The sequence below is a fragment of the Carcharodon carcharias genome, chromosome 3 (assembly GCF_017639515.1).
Source record: "Carcharodon carcharias isolate sCarCar2 chromosome 3, sCarCar2.pri, whole genome shotgun sequence".
In the NCBI taxonomy this organism is placed as follows: Eukaryota; Metazoa; Chordata; class Chondrichthyes; order Lamniformes; family Lamnidae; genus Carcharodon; species Carcharodon carcharias.
Window position 1 is genome coordinate 65322021 of NC_054469.1, and position 21275 is coordinate 65343295.

At 42.2% G+C, this 21275-nt stretch overlaps 1 protein-coding gene across 3 annotated transcripts in view; it reads left to right on the forward strand.

Moving 5' to 3' along the window:
* The window catches only part of trdmt1 (tRNA aspartic acid methyltransferase 1), a 100902-nt gene that overhangs the window by 38548 nt on the left and 41079 nt on the right, over positions 1–21275 (forward strand). For all 3 annotated transcript variants that reach the window (XR_005942602.1, XM_041183825.1, XM_041183826.1), the window contains exon 2: positions 11581–11690. Coding sequence is in view for 2 of the 3 variants with exons in the window: in XM_041183825.1 (XP_041039759.1) it covers positions 11581–11690 (110 nt within the window). In the remaining variant the exon portion in view is untranslated. The remainder of the gene's footprint in view (positions 1–11580; positions 11691–21275) is intronic.

Sequence of the window (21275 nt, forward strand, 5' to 3'; positions counted from 1 at the left end):
CAAGCAATGTTGAACAGCTTTCTGTCAGTTCTGGCATGTAAGTAGACACCCTCTGTAGATAACTTGAAGGCATGTGACAGCAGCAAAAAGAAGAATGTGCCAAAGAGTTTTGATGCCAGAATAAAACCTGTTTGATCTCACTGCTGATCTCAAAGGGTTCTGACATTGCCATGTCATAGCTGCCCTTAGCCATCATGGTATGGGGAGATCACATTGAGCAGATATGGTTGGCAGCCAATTTTCTTCAGCAGCTTAAGTAGAGCAACTCTGCTCACATGTTCAAATGCCTTGGTGAGATTGATGAAGATGGATCAATATCTACTGGTGTTCTTTTGTTTATGGCATTTCTCTTACAGCTGCGAACTGAGAAGATCATGTCAATTGTAGGTCTTCCATTTTTGAAACCAAACTGGGTTTTGGGATAGACATATTTAGCCAAGTGCAACACAGGCAAATATATTTCCATGATGCTCAGCAGGGAGATGCCTCAATAGTTGGTTGCAATCATTGTGGTCGCCCTTGTTCCTGTACAGGGTTACAATCTATGCATCATGCATGCTCTGGGGCATTGCCCGCTCCCTCTACCAGAGACAGAGAAGTTTGTGCAGATGCTGCAGGTGTGCCAGTTTCCTGTGCTTGATAAGGTCAGGTGGTATAGTATCAACATCTGGAACTTTGCCCATGGCAAGGTGAGTCAATAGCTTTAATAAGCTCCTTAAGCTCCTGTACTGTTGATTCGATATCCAGCTATGCCATGAAAGGCAGGCTTTCTATGGTGTCTGGAGATTCCCCGGTGACAGCGTTCTCCCTAGAATATAACTCAAGATGGTGTTCTACCCAGCTCTCCAACTGTTTATTGCAGTTAGTGATGACCTCTCCTGCCTTTGTTTTTAGTGGGGCTGTTTTCTTTGCTGATGAACCTATTATCTTTTTGATCCTTTCATACCTGCCCCTAGCATTTCCTGTGTCAAAGGACATCTGGATATTCTGGTAAAATTGCAACCAGTAGTCATTGTTGCAGCACCCAGCAGTGTTTTGGACTTTACTTTGAATGGCTTTTAGTGCAATTAGAGTCGTCTTCTTGGATCTCTTGTAATTAATGAGAGTGGACCGCTTGGCTTCGATGACAAGTTCAGTGACGATGATGTTAGCCTTGAACCAGTCAGCATTTTTCTGCTCTTGCTTCCTACATGTTGAGAATATGGTATTGTAGATGGTGTCTTGAAATATGTTCCATTTCTGCACTCTGTGTGGGAATTCTGGAAAGCACCTGTTCAGTCAAGTCAAGGAAATGTTGGTTTTTATCTGAGTAGGCAGTAAGGCTGATGTTGATACAAGAACGACATTTCTGCTTTGAATGAATCCTAACCCTGGTGCACACCAGGGACTGATCTGTATCACAATCAGGGCTATGTGTTGAGAATGCTGTTCAGAGAGTCCCACCTGGTGATGATCAGATCAGCTAGTGCCAATGCCTCGATCTTGGATGCGTGCAGAATACCTTGTGGCATGGTTTGTTCTGAAAGAAAGCATTAGTTAACAGAAAACTCATAGCAGCAAAGCTCAGGTAGTCTCAGATTGTTCTCATTTATTTTTGCCAGGCCATGATGTCTGAGGCCATCACTCATGATCTGCATCTACTCTTGCATTGAAAATCCCCCAGTAGGTATAGATGTTCTGACTTAGGGATTCTGCTGATAGCATTTTCAAGCTCCTTATAGAACTGGTGTTTTGCCTTTGTAAAGGAGCACGGAGTTGGAGCATAGATACTCATGAGGTTAACTGGCTCTGTTTGAGTTGAGAGGCTGATGGGGAGAACACATTCTGAACCATTTGTGTGAGGTTCTAATCTTTTATGCCCATCTGGCACATAGGCTCTCGATTTAGAATCTTGTCTGAAAGATGTGAACTCTGAATGCAGCACTCCCACAGGTTTGCAGTGAAATGTCTGCCTAAATTATGTGTCTCTGAAGTGGAACTTGGATGCACAAACTTCTGATTCTGAGGAAACACTGAGCCAAGATGTCTAAATTGTAGGATTTGTCTTTCTCCATAATTGACCAGTCATCTTTTCTCATTTGGAGCTGCAAGATAGGCAGAAAATGTGATATCAGTCCCGAAAATAAAATTGGTTCCCTCTTGATCATGTAGCAAACATGCCTTCATTTGTACTCTGAATTAGACAACTTCAGTGCAGGTGCTCAAAAATGAACATGGGCATTTCTTTGGGTATTGTGCAAAAGTTTCACTCTCCCCCAGTACGTCAAGGGATTGTATTAATTTTTTTGTACATTAGTAACTTCAGGAAGAATATTGTAAAATACTGCATCAAGTCCAGTAATTTATTTTAAAAATGATGCTCGAGTAGTTAGCATTTTGCACCCGTCCAGCACCCTCCCCTCCTCCCACCAAGGAACTCAGGTCAAGCTGGTGCATCCAATAAATCTGTTTCAAGCCATGACAGAAGTCAGAATGATGTTGAGAATGATCACATTACATTAAGGGTAGTAAAGGTTCTGTGTTGTGCCCATTGGTGCTATGTGCTGCTGGTCTATATTGAATGGATGAGAGAGTATTAGTTATTTATTCTCTTTGAATACAATTGATAATTTGGTGTAGGCAAATAAAAAAGGGTAATAATGAAACAATTGTTATTGGAAATGGCCATAAGGGAAGTGCATTTTTGGTAAGAGAAATAAGGAAACCACTTACTACTTGAAAAATTAGGGGCACAAATGGGTAGAGGTGCACAGAGATCTAGAGGTACAAGTTCACAAATCATTAAAACTAGCAGCATAGGTTAAGAAAGCCATAAAAAGCGCAAACACTGGGGTTCATTTCAAGAGGAATTGGTCAAAAGCAGAAAATGTTTGTTAAACTTGAATAAAACATTGAGTACACTATACTTTCAATCTCATATTATGAAAAGGATATGGAAGCACTGGAGAAAGTGCAAAATAGATTCAAAAGAATGATAACTGAACATGACAAGGTACAGCTATCAGAAACTATTGAATAGACGAGGGCTCCAGAAAAGAGAAGACCATAACCAAGAACCTGTCTTTAAATGCTTACTGCACATTTAATATCACAGATCATTTAAGAGCCTTGTGGAAATAAAACTGAAATTAAGAACCATTAAAGGAGGGCTGCCAGAATATATAGATATAGAGATGGACAACAGCTGAATATTAATTAGCTACCAAATGATCTCCCTGTGCAATATGTGGGCTACTATTTAATGATGGAATGAAGGAATGAAAATATATTATTCAGTTCAATAATCCTACTAAAATTAGATTTTAGCTGTGTTGGCCAGGGGGCTGCAGCCGAACTGCTGACATATAGGCAAAAGCAACTTTTGACCTGAAGTAATCTGAGCTTTTGACCTGAAGTAATCTGAGTTCAGTCACTGGCCTGAGCTAGCTTGAACTGGTTTGAAGTAGCTGAGTTTCATGAAGAACAAAGGGAATGTGATAAGACACAAGTCCTTATTTAGAAAAGGAGCAATGAGATAATGCTACCTAAGTCCTTGGGACAGAGCCAATGAGGAGATGCCACAGACTAGGCAAGCAAGCCTAAACCAATGGGAGAGAGACAGCACAGCTTGAAGAGATAAGATTCAAAATAAAAATGGAGAATCTGTGGCTTGGAGCCAGCGAAGATGCTGGAGAACAACCATTGCGGAAGTGGAAGAACTCAGCAACGTGGAGACGACGTCGAGAGAGAGAGATCGAACAGAACGCCTGGCCAGCGTCAGCTGTCCTTTTCGGGTTTTAGCTTTTCTATTCTGTGACCACTCAGGGAGTGTCAGAGAAACCTAGTGGGTGTGCGTTTAGATCCTAGTTTGGGTATAAATCTGTATAACCTGGTGTAAACTGCATGTCTATATCTAACCAGACGTATAAGTTATATTTATGTGATGTAACAACGTGAATAAAGTGAATTTAGAGTTAAGAGAGAATTGACTCTTCTCTTTGTACTAAGCCTATAACCATTACCGGTGACCTCTGGTCAACATATTTGTCGTCCCTGGGTGGTCTCGAGAATTAGTCTCTCCATTGAGTCAGCGGGAGACTCGAGCCGAACTGCGTTGGCAAAGTACACTGAGAACAGGATTTTTGGTTAATTCATAGCTATTAACATAAGATGGCGAATCAAGGGGAATCTCCAAGCCCTGGAGACTTGGATTGTTTTGACTGGAAGGGACTCCTCCAAAAATTTTTTAAAGGGAAGTGGCCGCAATATGGGGAGTATGCGGGTCACATTGGTGATAAGGGAAAATCCGCTGGAGAGGCCCTTTGGAGAATTGTGCAAACAAAAATGTCGGATAAGAAATTTAAAAAGGTACAGAAGTCCGTAGCGGTCGGATATTTACTTGAGGAGTGGATAGAACTCCAACAGCAGGCTAAGAGAGAGAGATACAGACTAGAGGAAGAGAATAAAGAACTCCGACAGCAGACTAGGAGAGAGAGAGACAGACTAGAGGAAGAGAATAAAATACTCCGTGAGGAGACAGCCCGCCTTAGTGAGAGGGTAACTGATCTAAAGGGACAGAGAAGTGTGGATTTGATGCACATGAACCAATATCAGTTACAGTGCGAAAAATTGGCTAGTGGAAAGAGTAAGAGAGAGGGAGAAGCCCAAGCAGCTAGAGCTGAAGTGAAGGGATGGAAACAACAATGTAGTGATTTAAAAGCTGCTATGAATGTGATTCACAGAGCAGCTCAGGAGAAGAGGATAGTACCGATGATCACACAAAGTGTCAGAAACTGATAGTGAAGCTGCAAGATTGTGTGCGCCTGGGGATGATCCTAGGGGATTGTTCCTAGCAGTCAGGCAACAGAGAGGGGTACAAGGTTTAGGAAAGAAAATTAATTCTAATGTGCCTACACCCGCATATAGACTCCGCCCTACCAGAGGAACAAAAACTTGGTATAGGCACAAATGCGGCCTTAAAGAACCAGGTATTATCTGTCATGGGCGATAACAGAGGGGACCCAGTGGAGGCGCTGATGAAATGCGATCAAAGAAAAGGCGAAAACCCCACCACATTTTTGGCTTGTATTTGGGCAGTGTTTCAAGGGGTCCATGGCACAGGCCTAGATAAGGATAATTTACAGCCGGAGGTTAGGAATTGATGGCTGAGAACGCTAGTGTCGCATGGCACCGAGGAGTCGAGTAAAGCATTAGATCAGTTTGATCCCACTGACGACACACATACAGAGCACTGGATAATTAGAGTATGGGAAAGGGGAAACACCAAAGCTACCCAAGGCATCCAGGGACAGAGCAATGCCTGTTGAGAATCAGGCAACAGCCTGGAGAAATGAAGGGAGGGGACCTACTCAGAGGGAACCCCCTCCAGCTTATCAGACAGTAGGAAGAGGTAGAGGCAGAGGGAAAGGAAACTTCTCGGGAACAGGGAGAACACAGGGCAAGATGTCCAGATGCTATAACTGGCCAAGAGGGACACTTTGCAAGGGACTGCCCGAACCCGAGGCGAGAGAATGTAGGTCGGGGAGGAAACCAGAGCCTACCTGTGGAAGGGCCAAATAGACTGAGTCCTCAGTGTGATATGATAGAAATACCACCGAGTTCCGGGTTGTACCCCAAACTGCAATGATGGTCTCAGGCCTCTCCATTATGGGTGTGTGATACGCGGTGGGATGACACGGGGAGACCCCTAGTGAATGGTAGGGTTGAAGACCGCCCTATTACATTCCTTTGAGACATGGAGATCCTGAACCACTGTTAACACCGCTCAGATCAATGACTTAGATTGGAAAATTCAAAACAAGATTATTCTAAGCGGATTCACAGGGCTTCACAAGTATGAATGTACCGATGGAAGTCGGTGTTGGAGACATAGTGATAGAGCATTCAGTGGTCCTTATCAAATTACCCAGAGAACAAGAACATATATTAGGGAGTGACTATATGGCCAAAGCGGGACTCTGCTTTGACCCCGTTAATTGTATGATTTGGCAAATGCCTTTGGACGTAGGCAGTATAAATCTCACACTCATCCCAGTGGGGGACTATCAGGATAAGATATGCATGATCGGGGAAATGTGGATAAAACCATGAGTGACGATCGGGAAGTATAACAAATTATTGCACAAAACTCAATAGTATTCTCCCAACATAAACATGATTGTGGGAAAATGACCGGGACTGCGTATATACAAGGCCTAAACCCCAAGCCACAAAAGCAGTACGGTTTCCCAAAACAAGCAGAAGAAGAGATAGGGAAGGTGATACAGAGTCTGCTGCAGCAAGGGATATTATGACCAATAGCTTCTACTAATAACGCGCCTATTTGGCTGGTGGGGAAACCCAATGGTAGCTGGTGACTAACGATAGACTACAGAGAATGAAATAAAGTCACCCTGTTAACAGCCCCTATTGTAGCAACTAGCCCAGAGACATTAGTTCGACAAAATGAGGATGCGCAGTGGTTTACGGTTTTGGACATAAGTAATGGTTTTTGGTCTATTCCACTGGAGAAAGAATGCCAATATAAATTCGCGTTTAACTTTCCAAGGACAGCAGTATACATGGATCGCCCTGCCGCAGGGATTTCACAATTCCCCGTCCATATTTCACCAACGACTGAGGGAAGGGTTAAAAGGATTCTTGAGGCCTGAATGTCTAGTGCAGTTTGTAGATGACTTACTCCTACAAACTAAAATCAAAAAGGAACATTATCAACTGCTAAGTGAATTACTGCAGTTGGGACTTGGGATTAAAGATTAACCCTAAAAAGCGCAGATCATGAAACAAAAAGTTACTTACTTGGGAATGATTCTGACACCGGGGAAGAGGGGTATTGACAAGCGAAGGATAGAGACGGTTGGCAGACTCCCTGTTCTACGGGATGTAACAGGGTTAAGGTCCTTCTTGGGCTTGGTGGGATATTGCAGGGACCACATTGATGGATTTGCCACAAAAGCTGATGGAATTATTAAAAAAGAATGTGGCCTAGGAGTGGAAAACAGAACACATTCAGGCAATGACCGCTCTAAAGCAAGCACTAGTTGCCGCACCTGCTCTGAAAAGCCCAAATCTAACTGAGCCGTTTTCATTGGAGGTGGCTACCGCAGACACCACCCTTTCGGCCGTTCTATTACAGGCAACACACGGGAAATTACAACCAGTAGCAAACACCTCACGTATGCTTTCACCAGTAGAGCAGGGTATGCGAAAAACACCTGCTAGCTATCTTTTGGGCAGTGCAGCATTCTACTTATATAGTGGGATTAAACCCACTTACAATATTAACAAAACACACCCCTATACAGCTACTGTTAGACGCAAGGATTAAGGATGGTTCAGTTAGCCAAAATAGGATCTCTAGATGGACATTGTTGCTGCAAGGAAGAAATATAACCGTAAAGGTGGTAAAAACCACCACTATGTTAGCAGACAACTTAGTTTATCAGGGAGAAAAACATGAATGTCAATTGATGATAGCAAATGACCTCAAGGGCCCATTTGTATCAAAAAAAAGGGATGGAGTAAGATGAGGCCTGAAAGCAGAAAAACAAAGGAAACAGGAAAGGAAGAACCTTATTTTAAATTTTTTGTGGATGGCTCTTCATCAGTACAGGACGGGGAAAGGAGAACTGACTGTGGGATATACATGGAGAATGAACACGGAAAAGAAAGACATAGTGCGGCTTTGAAATTACCTAAAACTATGAGTGTGCAGGCAGCAGAATTAGCAGCCGTCGCATATGTGGTTGGCCACCCGGAATACTTTCCGCCTAGATCAGTCATATATTCTGATAGCATGTATGTCTGTAATAGCCTCACAGAACATTTGCCTCTATGGGAAGCGAGAGGATTTGTCTCAGCGGATGGAAGGCCCCTTCCTTCAGTCCCACTATTACGGCACATCTTTGAAAAAGCACGGGAAAGGATTTAAGGTCACAAAAGTGAAAGCTCATTCAAAACTATCTCCCAAAGGGAACAGGAAAGCTGATGAACTAGCCAAACGAGGTCCCGTAAGTGGACAGGAATGGCAACCAACGATTGGGGAAATCGGGGGCCAGAAAGAGAAGCTGGTCAAAGTAATGGATTTAACGGAGGAGCAAAAGAAAGATGGAGAATTGAAAAAAACTAATAAAAGGAGCAGACTCAGACACATACAAAAGGCACGAGGGGGTCTATATTCAAGACGGAGTGGTTTTATGTGAGGGAAAATTTGTGGTGCCAGAGGGGGCACGAAACCAAATTATCCACTGGTACCATGACTTATGGGGACATAAAGGGACGGAGAGCACCCTGGATAGAACAAAGGAGGTGTGCTGGTGGCCCGGACTGAAAGGTGACGTGGAACACTATGTCAAGAATTGTTTGATCTGTGCACAACACAACCCCAATAGAAATGTTAGGAAAGGGGCCCTCCGACATACTAGACCAGTAGAAGGGCCTTAGACTAATTTACATATAGACTATGTAGGACCCCTTCCCCCCACTCCAGGAGTATACAAGTACATTCTAGTAATAGTGGATACTTTCACTACCTTGGGTGGAAGCTTTTCCGACCAGAACAAACACAGCCAAAATTACTGCGAAAATTCTATTAGAAAAGGTGTTTACCAGTTGGGGTTTACCCCGAAGCATAGAATCGGATCAGGGAACACATTTTACAGCCCAAGTAATGCAAGATGTTATGACCCTTTTTGGGGTCAGACATACCCTATAGACCACAGTCTAGTGGAATTGTGGAAAGAATGAATCGGATATTGAAAAACATGATAGCCAAAATGGTGCAGCAGCATAAGACAACCTAGCAGGTTGTTCTGTCCTATGTGCTGATGATAATCAGGAATACCGTGGCTTCATCAACAGGCTACACTCATTATAGACTCATGACAGGAAGGGACATGAGGGGAATGGAGGGGTTGGTAGGTTTGAATTTGTCCGAACCCGAGGTGCACCACATTATATCAGAAAAATGGGCAGAACAGCTAGTAGAAACAGTAAAAGAAGCAAATTATGTAGCTGCTCATCGACAGGGAAAGAAGAAGCAGCAAAGCAAGGCTTATTTCGACGCAAAAGCTAGCCCGATAGAGTTGAGTCCCGGACACAGAGTAATGATTAGAATATACCAGCCCACCTCGTTCTTGAGTCCAAAGTTTGCTGGCCCCTATGAGATAGTAGACAAAGCTAGCCCATCTGTATACAAGATATTAGCGACACCAGATAAGAGTGGCTGGTATCACATTAATCACTAAACTTTGTGGGAGAAAAACAAGATAATCACCATTGGCATGTGCTGCTTCATGCTAACGATGTTCCGAATTCCAAAGGTCAGGGAGATCAAGAACAGGACCAGCTACAGATCAAAGAAGAGGTGATTGAAAACAAATTTGATACAGTCAGTTCACATGCAAAGGCGAATCCAGGGAAAAAAACGAAAGGAAAGTAAAACAAAGAGGGGGAATTAATGGGTTAGAAGAAACGGACAGTTAGAATTTGAAACAAATTGGGAACAGGATATGGACGGTCTGGCTCTGTATATGGAGAGACTGGACTTAAAATAGTACTTAAAAGAAACTGTAAATAAGAACAGAAATTACATTTGTTCATTACAGGTCCAACCTAAAATGAAGGGAATAATGCATTTTGTTGCTATCGGATTGACCATCATCAGAACTGCGGTTAAACCTGCTTTGGAGCCATGACAATGAGTGAACGTGCCTGAAGCAGTGTCAATGGTGGAGGGATATCCCAAGACCAGGAACAACTTTGCTGTGCAGAATAAGACAGTCCGAACCAACAAAGGGAAAAGAGAGGATTTAAATTTGTATTATACGGGGGTGGATGGGTTAGCATGTGCGAGAAAAAACATTGGGTATACCGGAGGGAGCGTGAGTACAGTTTTCACGCAACAAAGTTCTAGAGGTGACATTGTCGGTAATCCCAGAGGGAAAAATCATTAGTCAATTTGTGGGTCCATTTATTGAGCGATGGTCGAGGTAAAATTATGGTCCACTGGGACCACACCTATGTGAATATTGACTGGGGTAGCGACGCATATCAAAGATATATTGATTGGGGAGGATACAAACATATTACATAGCCACAGCGGCAATGAACTATAACAAAGGGTGGAAACAGTGCCCTCTGGAAGGACACAATGTGGCCATTAACAATGTGACCTTAGACCTGGTTGTCGGTGGACGAGTTCTGCCTAAGCCAATAATGAGGATGGTAATAAATGGAAACCTCACAGTCCAACGTACCGATATAGACCAAGATCTGCGGAAATATGTTCCTACCGAACTACCACCCACTCTGCACCTGACTGCAGATTGGACGCAAATAGCTGAGGTAGCCAATGAGATAATTCATCAATGGACTAAACATATTACAATAATTAGAACTCATGCTGATTAAGCAGAGGAACTGCTACGGGACCCCGGGTTCTGGGATAAGTTTTGGAATTGGGGATCTAATGTTCAAATACATCCATGGGTCAGGATTTTATCACATGCTGCTGTAGTTGTGATCATATGTGCATTAATACTTGTCATATTCAACATATATCAGTTTTGAAGGAAAATTGAAATTTTGCACCGATTGAATGTTAGTGCTATAATGAAACAGAAGAAACGATTATCAGTATAAGGACACTGTATGAAGTATATTTTATATACGCTTCTCTTTTATATTTTTATATAACCGTATGATATCACAAATGTAACATGCCCATTAGGGGACAATGACATCCTCAGGAATGGTACACAGGGAGAATAATGATCCTAAGATAAGTATCTTTGGATCAAAAAGGGGTAGATGTTGACCAGAGGCTGGAGCCGAACTGCTGACACATAGGCAAAAGCAACTTTTGACCTGAAGTAACCTGAGTTCAGTCACTGGCCTGAGCTGGCTGGAACTGGTTTGAAGTAGCTGAGTTTCGTGAAGAACAAAGGGAATGTGATAAGACACAAGTCCTTATTTAGAAAAGGAGTAATGAGGTAATGCTACCTAAGTCTTTGGGACAGAACCAATGAGGAGATGCCACAGACTAGACAAGCAAGCCTAAACCAATGGGAGAGAGACAGCACAGCTTGAAGAGATAAGATTCAAAATAAGAATGGAGAATCTGGCAAGGAGCCAGTCAAGACTCTGGAGAACAACCATCGCGGAAGTGGAAGAACCTACGTCAGCAACGTAGAGATGATGTTGAAAGAGAAACATAACAGAACGCCTGGCCAGCATCAGCTCTCCTTTTCGGGTATTAGCTTTTATATTTTGTGACCACTCAGGGAGTGTCAGAGAAACCTAGTGGGTGTGCGTTTAGATCCTAGTTTGGGTATAAATCTGTATAACCTGGTGTAAACTGCATGTCTATATCTAACCAGACGTATAAGCTATATGTATATGATCTAACAACATGAATAAAGCGAATTTAGAGTTAAGAGAGAATTGACTCTTCTCATTGTACTAAGCCAATAACCGTTACCGGTGACCTCTGGTCAACAGCTAAGCAATTAGTTGTTCTATTTTGTTTTTCAAAAAGCTTTGCAGTGTTTTACTACAATTCATGAATTTTCTTTGTTATAGAAAGTTGCATTGCTGCAAAAGTTGTCGCTGCGGTTGATATCAATACTGTCGCTAATGAAGTTTACAAGCGCAACTTTCCATATACCTACCTCTGTGCCAAGACAATTGAAGTAAGTTGTAACCATATAATTTGTGAATTTTTATGCATTAGTCGTCACTGAAATTCAATATCAGCATGTTGAGGAAAGAATAAGTCTGAAGCCAGTCTATACCTTGAGATTGATTTTTTTTTCTCCCCAAGTCTGCAAGGTAAAGACACAGATTCCAATTCCCCCTAACATCAAGTGTTGATACTCTTTTTACACTCTTGTAATGAAACCCTAGCATTGTCCTGACTGGGGACATCTCTTAATTATCAATTTAAAACATGAACTCCATTGCAGCACAATTTGCACATTAACAGATTCCATTCTTCAAGCGTATTTTCTTTGCGGATTAAAAAAAAGAACTGAAGACAGAAATAAATCACACATTTTCAAAATTCATATCCTAAGTCATCCCTCCTCTAGTACCTCCAGTAATTTTCACTTGAGATATTCCTTTTGGCAAAACAATCTGATAACTGATGGTTGCATCAATCCATTAGAGTTTAGAGATTTTCTTTTTCTCCACCATTTCTTTTAGACTTAATATCAATATGCAACCTTTCACACTCACACTCTTTGTGGAGTATACATGATCCCACAATGATTGAATGTCAATATAACATTCTATTGGGATATTTCCATCGTTGTTTCCCCCATGTAGTATTTCCCATAATGTTTTCAATAAAAAGAATGGCATAAAAACCACCTCTACTAGGGTAAGAGTCTCTGCAGCCAGGGCATTCTTTACTACCAGGTTTATTTTCTTCCTTCCCAGGTCAAGGGGCAACAGTTCCCATTTTCTCCTACAAGAAATATTATGAAACTGCTGCACTTGAAAAGCCATCAAGGTTTGAGTGAGAAGGGTCACTGAGCACAATCAGTTTCATATTCTTAGGGTTACCCAACGATGGACACTTCAGTACACATTTCTCTACCTTTAACTTTAATGTTTTGTTCATCGTAAGTTGTCCTGAACATTAGGATGTTTCATTGTAGTACTTAGTTCCAAAAACAGCTTGCACCGGCCTTGTTTGTGTGGCTAACCAATTTAATTTTCTAACCAGACAGTACAGCTGGTCTGCCTCATCTTTAGAACCATCTGCATCTTTCTGTGAGGACATAGCCCTCTTAACTGTGATAGGGCTAACACTTTCTAAATATTACTGCTGGTGTAAAGTAATTTCAGATCCACAGGGTTTTATTTCTAATGCTATATATTTAAAGGCCCCATTAGCCTGACTCCCAACCTTAAAATTGTTCTAATCTTGTCAATAACTTTGTTCTGAAACTCACTAGTGCCACCCCATTGGAAGTCATCAACTTGCATTATGTAGATGCCCACAAGTTTCCCATAATGGTTCCAGTAAAACATCTGCCTTCATTTGGAGGCAACCCAACTTTAACGACACTGTTTGAACTGCAAAGTACCAGCTCTGCAAGTATCATTTAAACTATGTACGCACTTATTCAAATTCCAAAGCTTCCCTTCTACTTCTGGTATCTCCTTTGAAGGTTTGAGAAACACTTCCCGCTGAAGGTTATCACCCTGCAGAAACACAGCTTTTACATCTATGGCCTTACACTCCATGAAAATGGTGCCAAACGGGTCAAAAAGTTTTTTTTCAAAATTACCTTCCCTGCTGTGGTTGAGTCCACTCTGATTTCATTATCTGCTAAGCTTTCTTCAAATCCCTTGGCCACTGACCTAGCCTTGGCCTTATAAGTCCCATTCGGTAAGACTTTTTTCGTGCAGAATCACCTATGTGACAATGTTGTTAGACCCCCATTTGAGACTTCTGAATACACATCAAACTTCCTCCAACTATCCAACTCCCTCTGTTATAGGCTCCTATATAGCTTTATCCCCCAACTTGTTCACCTTTACAAAAACCTCTCGGTTGTGATAACTCCTGTTTTACTATTTTGTACTGCATGGTACTGCATTCTCCATTCTACTCTGGTGTCTAATCAAGCTGCGACCCCTACATGTCTGTTGGAATCTTTCCGGGCTTCTACTGTACATCCTATCCGCCAAGTGAACACTTCCTCACCCAGAATTCATCACCCTACCCAATAATGTAACTCGAGTTATGCTTCCCTATTTTCCATTCTTGTTCTCCATTCTCCCAGTCAATGGACTTCACCGCTTCTCCATCCTGGACATTTGACCAATTCCTATATTTTCCAGTAAATTTTCCTACCTATCCCACTATTGTTGCATCCCTCCAGTTATTTGACCCTTCTGGGTGGTATGATACCAGGGAACCCACTTTGGGCAAATGACCCCTGGAAAAAATAGCCCTTCCCTGTTCATCATCAGATTTGCTACTGATATCTAACCCCTGATCTATCATATCTTGTCCCTCTGGTTCTATCCTGTAAAATATGAGTATGCGATGCGAATGGTGCTTCATCATCTTCTATCACCTTGTCAGTATCTCCAAATTCATAATTCGTTCCAGTGACCCATTGTCTGATTCCCATGTTGAATTAAAACAGTTTTCCCTTCTTGTCCTATAACTTGCCCTGGGCCTTTCCATTCCCTTTGCCCCTCTCTCTTATAATAAACCAGATAACCTGAAGTAAATTTTACCTCAGATGGTCTTATGTGGTGTCGCAATGCTCTCCTAATTCTTCCCGAAACCTCAGCTTTGATGAATGCTTTACTGCTTGTGAGTAAGGCATTTAAGTGAGCAGAAGAAAATAGAGCTAATGGTAATTCCTTCTAGAGCAGGGGGAGCATCCGATAACACTGAAGGGAACTTTGGATTCTTGCCATTCACCAGTTGGTACAGACTATACACCCCAGCCATTTGTAAAGGTTTTTTTGCATTAGCAGCCCATGCCAGTACCGTTTGCAACTTGGTCTGGTTGGTCCGCCAATATCTTATGTCACATTTCATCGATTACTGCATGGTTCCTCTCACACAAGCCATTGCTGAATGGGATCTCAGCCGCAGTATTCATGATATTCAAATTTTACGCATCCCAAAATTCACCATTTGCAAATTCTCCTCCATTATCTGTTAGGAATTTCACTAGTGTCCCTAATCCAGTACCCACCTGTTTCTCCATGACCTTGCCTACAATGGTCTGCTTGCCCATGCCATTTATTATTGTAGATGGGCTAAATCTAGTCACCATATCTATCCTTGTCCGATGCTTTTAAGTCCATTGCCACTACCTCATTAATTTCCCTGGCCAATGGCAGACTCTCAAAGGACATGGTGGTGGTGTTTGATATTCAATACAAATGTCACATTGAGCCGTAACTTGCTCAATAGGTGTGCCATATTCTTTATCAATTACTCCAGCGTCTTGCAACAAAGCTTTCAATTTCTGTGATGATGCTGGATGTGCAATCAGTTCGTTTAACTTCCAGGTAATCCTTTTCTTGTCCACCAAACTTTTATCCCCAAAAGTTAACAATGCTGCTTGGAACCCCTGATGAGAAATACCTAGTTTTCTCAACGGCAGGCAGTAATGGCCTGAATTGAAGATTTAAAGACGTCAATGTGTTGTCATCCCCAAACCTAAATCAGGTGGAATTTCCATGCTCCTTAACTTTGTGCCTAGTCTGCCTCATCGAGGGATTCCAGGTAGCAGATATGCCAATTCACCCCACACACTGTGGAAGTATAACTGCTATCCTGCACTGCGCAGTTCAATAAATCCACATCCAAAATATTCATCACTGGATTCAAACTCCCAGTGACTAACACAATTCCTTCATCATTCTCAGCATTATTTTATGCGTTCCTTCAAAAACACAATTATTTTGCTGACGACGATTCATTGTGCAATGATATTTAGAATCACACCAATAAATCATTCCCCCCATGCATTTCTTGGCTTCAAGTGTCTATGGTTACCTTTCCAGAGCTGCTTTGTATCTCTATTTTCACATTTGCTAAAAGTGCGACCACCTTTGGACCACCTGTCAACAACTCCGTCTTTATACTGAAATCTGCATCTACCATTTTGATGATCTCAAATTTCGGTAATCGCGGAGTCTTCCATCCTTTGCTTTGCAGCAGAGTTGTCTGTATTTGATAGAAACATCGTTGGAAATGACTGGTTTCCCAAAAATTGTTTAGCGCAGCAGCTATCTGGTCTAGGAACAAGTGTTTTCCATGGGCAGAATTTTAAGCTCGGCATGTGGTGCTTGCCCGACCCGCTCGAGCCTAAAATAGCATGTGATGATGTCAGGCAAGTGTCCTGATATCATCCTGCATGCGATATTTCGGTCGGCGGATGCAGGAGTCAGAAACGTGCCCTTCGACAATTAAGAGGGCAATTAAGTTTCCATACCCCTTAACCTTGCACCCGGTCTGCCACATCAAGGGATTCGGGGTAGCAATTAAGCCAATCCACCCACACACTGTGGAAGTGTAACTGCTATCCAGCACTGCGCAGTTGAATAAATCCACAACCAAAATATTCATCACTGGATTCAGACTCCCAGTTCTAATTGTCCCTGATTTTTCGTGGTCCATCCAATCTTACAGTTGGCGGACGAGCGAATCTGCCAGGTGGACTTTACATTTTTGATTAAACCTCATCCAAGGGCAGTATGAGGTTTCCGTTAATAAATAAAAAATAAAATGTATGTACAGAATTTATCATGTATATGTTCAGGTGACTGATTGTGATGCGTGGACCTTTTTTTCCGCGTTTTAAAATCTTTATTTATTGGTTTTAAATTCTTCAGCTCTCTGAGGCAGCTCTCTGTCTTCAGGGAGCTTTCATTCCACGTTCCCCAGCGCCTATGTTAGTGCCTGCCCTCCTCCCACCCCCATCCTGTCATAGCTGAGCATTTCAGCACGTGTTTCACTCTGGCTGGCCATTAATTGGCCAACAGCATGAAATTGCGGTCGGGGGCCAATCGCAGGCAGTGGTCCGTTCCCCGGCTACTCCCGCGCCCGTCAATTTCGCCCGCACGTCGACCTAAAAATCCTGCACCCTGAAATTGAACCCCTAACAAAAACCAAGTCTTATCAACTTGAGAAATGCATGCACAGTCCAGTGACTTCAAAGGCAATACAGACTCCAGGATTTCCAAGGTTAAACTTTTTCAGTCTCTTATACCATTTATAAAAGTCCATAATATATTCCTCCATGGACTGATCATCTGTCTTCTAAAATCTATCAAAAGTTGACCATACTTCATATGCTTTCAAAAAATTATCCTTTTTGCAAAATTTATCCAACCACTGTAACAGAAGGGTTCATCCCTCTTCAGTGTCCAAGTCATCCACATCTAATTCTGAAGATTCCTAATCTTCTTGCAGGAAGTGACAAAACCAGGGCCATACCTTGTTTCCTCCGGAATAACGAGGTAACTCGTATCCACATTTCAACTTCATTTTTCCATTGCTGATGTGGTTCCACCTCTGGAAACAAAACCAGTGGATAGCCAAAACCTGAAATTTTGCCTCATCCTTCTGCCATTTTATAACTGAGGTTTTCAGAAGTGGTATGCTATTTTTACCTTATGGAGGATAGCGACAAAATTTCTTATTCAACAACTAATCACTAGTGTTTACTGTTCAGCCTTTGCTACCATGATAAATCAAATATCAGTATGTTGGGGAAAGAATGAGTCTGAAGCTAGTCTGTACCTTAGTACTGATTTATTTCCAAGGATGCAGAGTAAAGACACAGACCCTTCCAATTCCCCTGATATCCAGTGTGAACACCTTTTTTATACTCTTGTAATGAAACCCTAACACTTCCCCCAAATGGGGACAGCTGTTTTTAATCATTAACGTAAAGCATGAACTCTATTGAAACAATTTCAACACTAACATTTACATGCTTTATTTGTGAGAAATAACAACCATTTTAAACATTTTTTGTGTTTTTTTTCTATGGCCTTGATTGCTTGATCCAATGCTATTAATAATAAAAACACCATTTAGTATTTTTTTTTCTCAAACTGAACATTATGAAAGAACAACAAGCGCCAACAAAGGGAAACAGGGAAAGTAGAGTGTGTTGGACAGCAATCAAAATTCAGAACTTTTAAAAAAATTACCTTGGAAAAATTTATTCTATGACAGAAGGAATTTGCATTTATATAGCACCTTCGCAACCTCAGGATCTCCCAATGCATTTCACAGTCAACTAAGCTATTTTAAATGTAGTCACTGCTGTAATGTAGGAAGTTTGGCAGCCAATATGCACACATGCAGCTTCCACACAAAGCAATATAGTAAATGGCTAGATAATGTTTTAGTGATATAGCCTTCTAGGAGATCTCCTTCCAGGCACAGACAGTCCAACCAACATTTAATTTGTAGACAACATTAGTTTAACTGTAGTTTAACACTATAACAAAAGGTAGCACACTTAGGAACATAGGGATTGCTAGGCGATTTAAAAAATGAAGCTCCCTCTATTTTACTTTTAACGTTCTGGCGATGTAGCAATAATGGAGTTGTTGCCTAATCATAGCAATCGATAACTATAAATTAATCTATAATAGATTCAGATGTGAAGTGTCAAAAAGATGCTAGTGCTACTCTTCCTCCCAAGTACACTTGTCATGTCATGTCTCAAATTACTCATATGCAGTATCCTAAAATATTATTTTCCATTTGAACACTATCTGCTTTCACTGTTGTCCCACGGAGGCTGTTTCATAGAAGTACCATTTCCCAATAGTTCACTGCATAACGGCCGAAATTTGCCGTGTTTTTGACATCAAGCTGTCAGCATTCACCATCATTACTCTTCTGAATCTGACTGCACCTTCAGGATTTAGCACAAGCACAGATTAACGTGAAAATCTTGAAGTTGGAATCCGCCATTCACTAACACGTTGTGGAATTCACCTCTACCCTCCACAACCCAAAGCTGGCAATCAGTGGAATCAATTGATTTAGCAAGAACCTCCCCTTTTCCACTCAGATCACTGTTAGATTTGATCTTAGAGTCATAGTCATAGAGTCATAGAGGTCTACTGCATAGAAAAAGGCCCGTTGGCCCATCATGTCTGCGCTGATCAAACAAGTACCTAACTATTCTAACCCCATTTTCCAGCACTAGGCCCAAAGCCTTGTATGCCATGGCATCGCAAGTGCACATCCGAATACTTAAATGTTATGAGGGTTTCTGCCTCTACCACTCTTTCAGGCAGTGAGTTCCAGATTCCCACTACCCTCTGGGTGAAAAAATTCTTCCCCACATCCCCTCTAAACCTCCTGCCCATTACCTTAAATCTATGCCCCCTGGTTATTGATCCCTCCACCAAGGAGAAAAGTTCCTTCCTGTCTACCCTATATATGCCTCTCATAATTTTATACACCTCAATCATGTCCCCCCTCAATCTCCTCTGTTCCAGGGAAAATAACCCCAGTCTATTCAATCTCGCCTCATAACTAAAACTGCCCAGCCCAGGCAACATCCTGGCAAATCTTCTGTGCACACTAGTGCAATCACATCCTTCTTATAATGCGGATTACAGAACTGCACGCAATACTCTAGCTGTGGCCTAACCACCATTTTATACAGTTCCAGCTACAGTTCCAGCATAACCTCCCTGCTCTTATATTCTATGCCTCGGCTAATAAAGGCAAGTGTCCCATATGCTCTCTTAACCACCTTATCTACCTGTCCCGCTACCTTAAGGGACTGGTGGACATGTACACCAAGGTCCCCTTGATCCTCGGTACTTCTCAGGGCCCTACCATTCATCATGTATTCCCGTGTCTTATTTGTCCTGCCCAAGTGCATCACCTCACAGTTATCCGGATTAAATTCCATTTGCCACTGATCAGCCCATCTGACCAGCCTGTCTATATCCTCCTGTAATCTAAGGCTATCCTCCTCACTATTCCCCACGCTACCAATTTTCGAGTCATCCGCAAACTTACTGACCAACCGTCCTACATTCAAATCTAAATCGTTTATATATACCACAAACAGCACGGGACCCAACAATGATCCCTGTGGAACCCCACTGGACATAGGCATCCCGTCACAAAAACGCCCTTTGACTATCACCCTGTGCTTCCTGCCACTCAGCCAACTCTGGATCCAATTCACCAAATTGCCTTGGATCCCATGGGCTCTTACCTTTGTTATCAGTCTCCCATGCGGGACCTTATCAGAAGCCTTGCTGAATTCCAAGTAGACTACGTTAAATGCATTGCCCTCATCTATACACCTGGTCACTTCTTCGAAAAGTTCAATCAAATTGGTCCGACATGACCTCCCCTTAACAAAACCATGCTGACTGTCCTTGATTAATCCCTGCCTCTCCAAGTGTAGATTGATTCTGTCCCTCAGAATTGCTTCCAATAGTTTCCCCACCACTGAGGTTAGACTGATTGGCCTGTAGTTCCCTGGTTTATTCCTTCCTCCCTTCTTGAATAACGGTACAGCATTGGCTGTCCTCCAGTCCTCTGGCACCTCTCCTGTGACCAGAGAGGTATTGAAAATTATTGCCAGCGCCCCTGATATCTCCTCCCTTGCCTCACTCAACAGCCTGGGATACATTTCATCCAGGCCTGGAGATCTACCTTATCTGCCAGACCACTTCGAACCTCCTTCCTTTCTATGCTAATTTCTTTAATTATATCACAGTCCTTCTGCCTGATTTCCATACCCATGTCATCCCTCTCACTTGTGAACACCGACACAAAGTATTCATTTAGAACCCTACCTATGTCTTCCGGCTGCACTCTCAAATTACCACTATGGTCCTGAATGATCCTTCTCTTTCCCTAGTTATCCTCTTACTCTTAACGTACTTGTAAAATAACTTTGGATTTTGCTTTATTTTACCTGCCAATGTTTTTTCATGCCCCCTTTTTGCTTTCCTAATTTCCAGTTTAAGTTCCCCCCTACACATTCTATACTTCCCTAGGCCTTCCGCTGTTTTGAGCCCTTGGTATCTGCTATAAGCCTCCCTTTTTCTCTTAATCCAATCCTGTATATCCCTCGACATCCAGGGTCCCTGGATTTGTTGGTCCCACCTTTTATCTTTACTGGAATATGTTGGCCCTGTATTATCCCTATTTCCTCCTTGAATAAGTCCCACTGCTTTGATGCAGATTTACCTAAAAGCAGCTGCTCCCAGTCCACTTGGGACAAATCATCCCTAATCTTATCAAAATTGGCCTTCCCTCAATTTAGTACTCTGATTTCTGGCCTATCCTTGTCCTTTTCCATAACAGCCTTGAATCTAACGGAGTTACGATCACTATCTGCAAAATGCTCCTGCACTGATACTTCTACCACTTGCCTGGCTTCATTCCCTAAAATTAAGTCCAGGACCGCCCCCTCTCTTGAAGGACCTTCTATGTACTGGCTTAAAAAGCTCTCCTGGATGCATTTTAAGAATTCCCCTCCCTCTAAACCTTTCACACTATGACTACCCCAGTTAATGTTGGGGAAGTTGAAATCCCCCACTATTACCATCCTATTATTTTTACATTTCTCTGAAGTTTTCCTACTTAACTGCTCTTCTATTTTTCTCTGACTGTTTGGGGGCCTATAGTACACACCCAGCAATGTGATTGTTCCTTTTTTGTTTTTAAGTTCTACCCATATGGCTTCATTTGAGGAGCCTTCTAAGATGTCATCCCTCTTTACTGCTGTAAT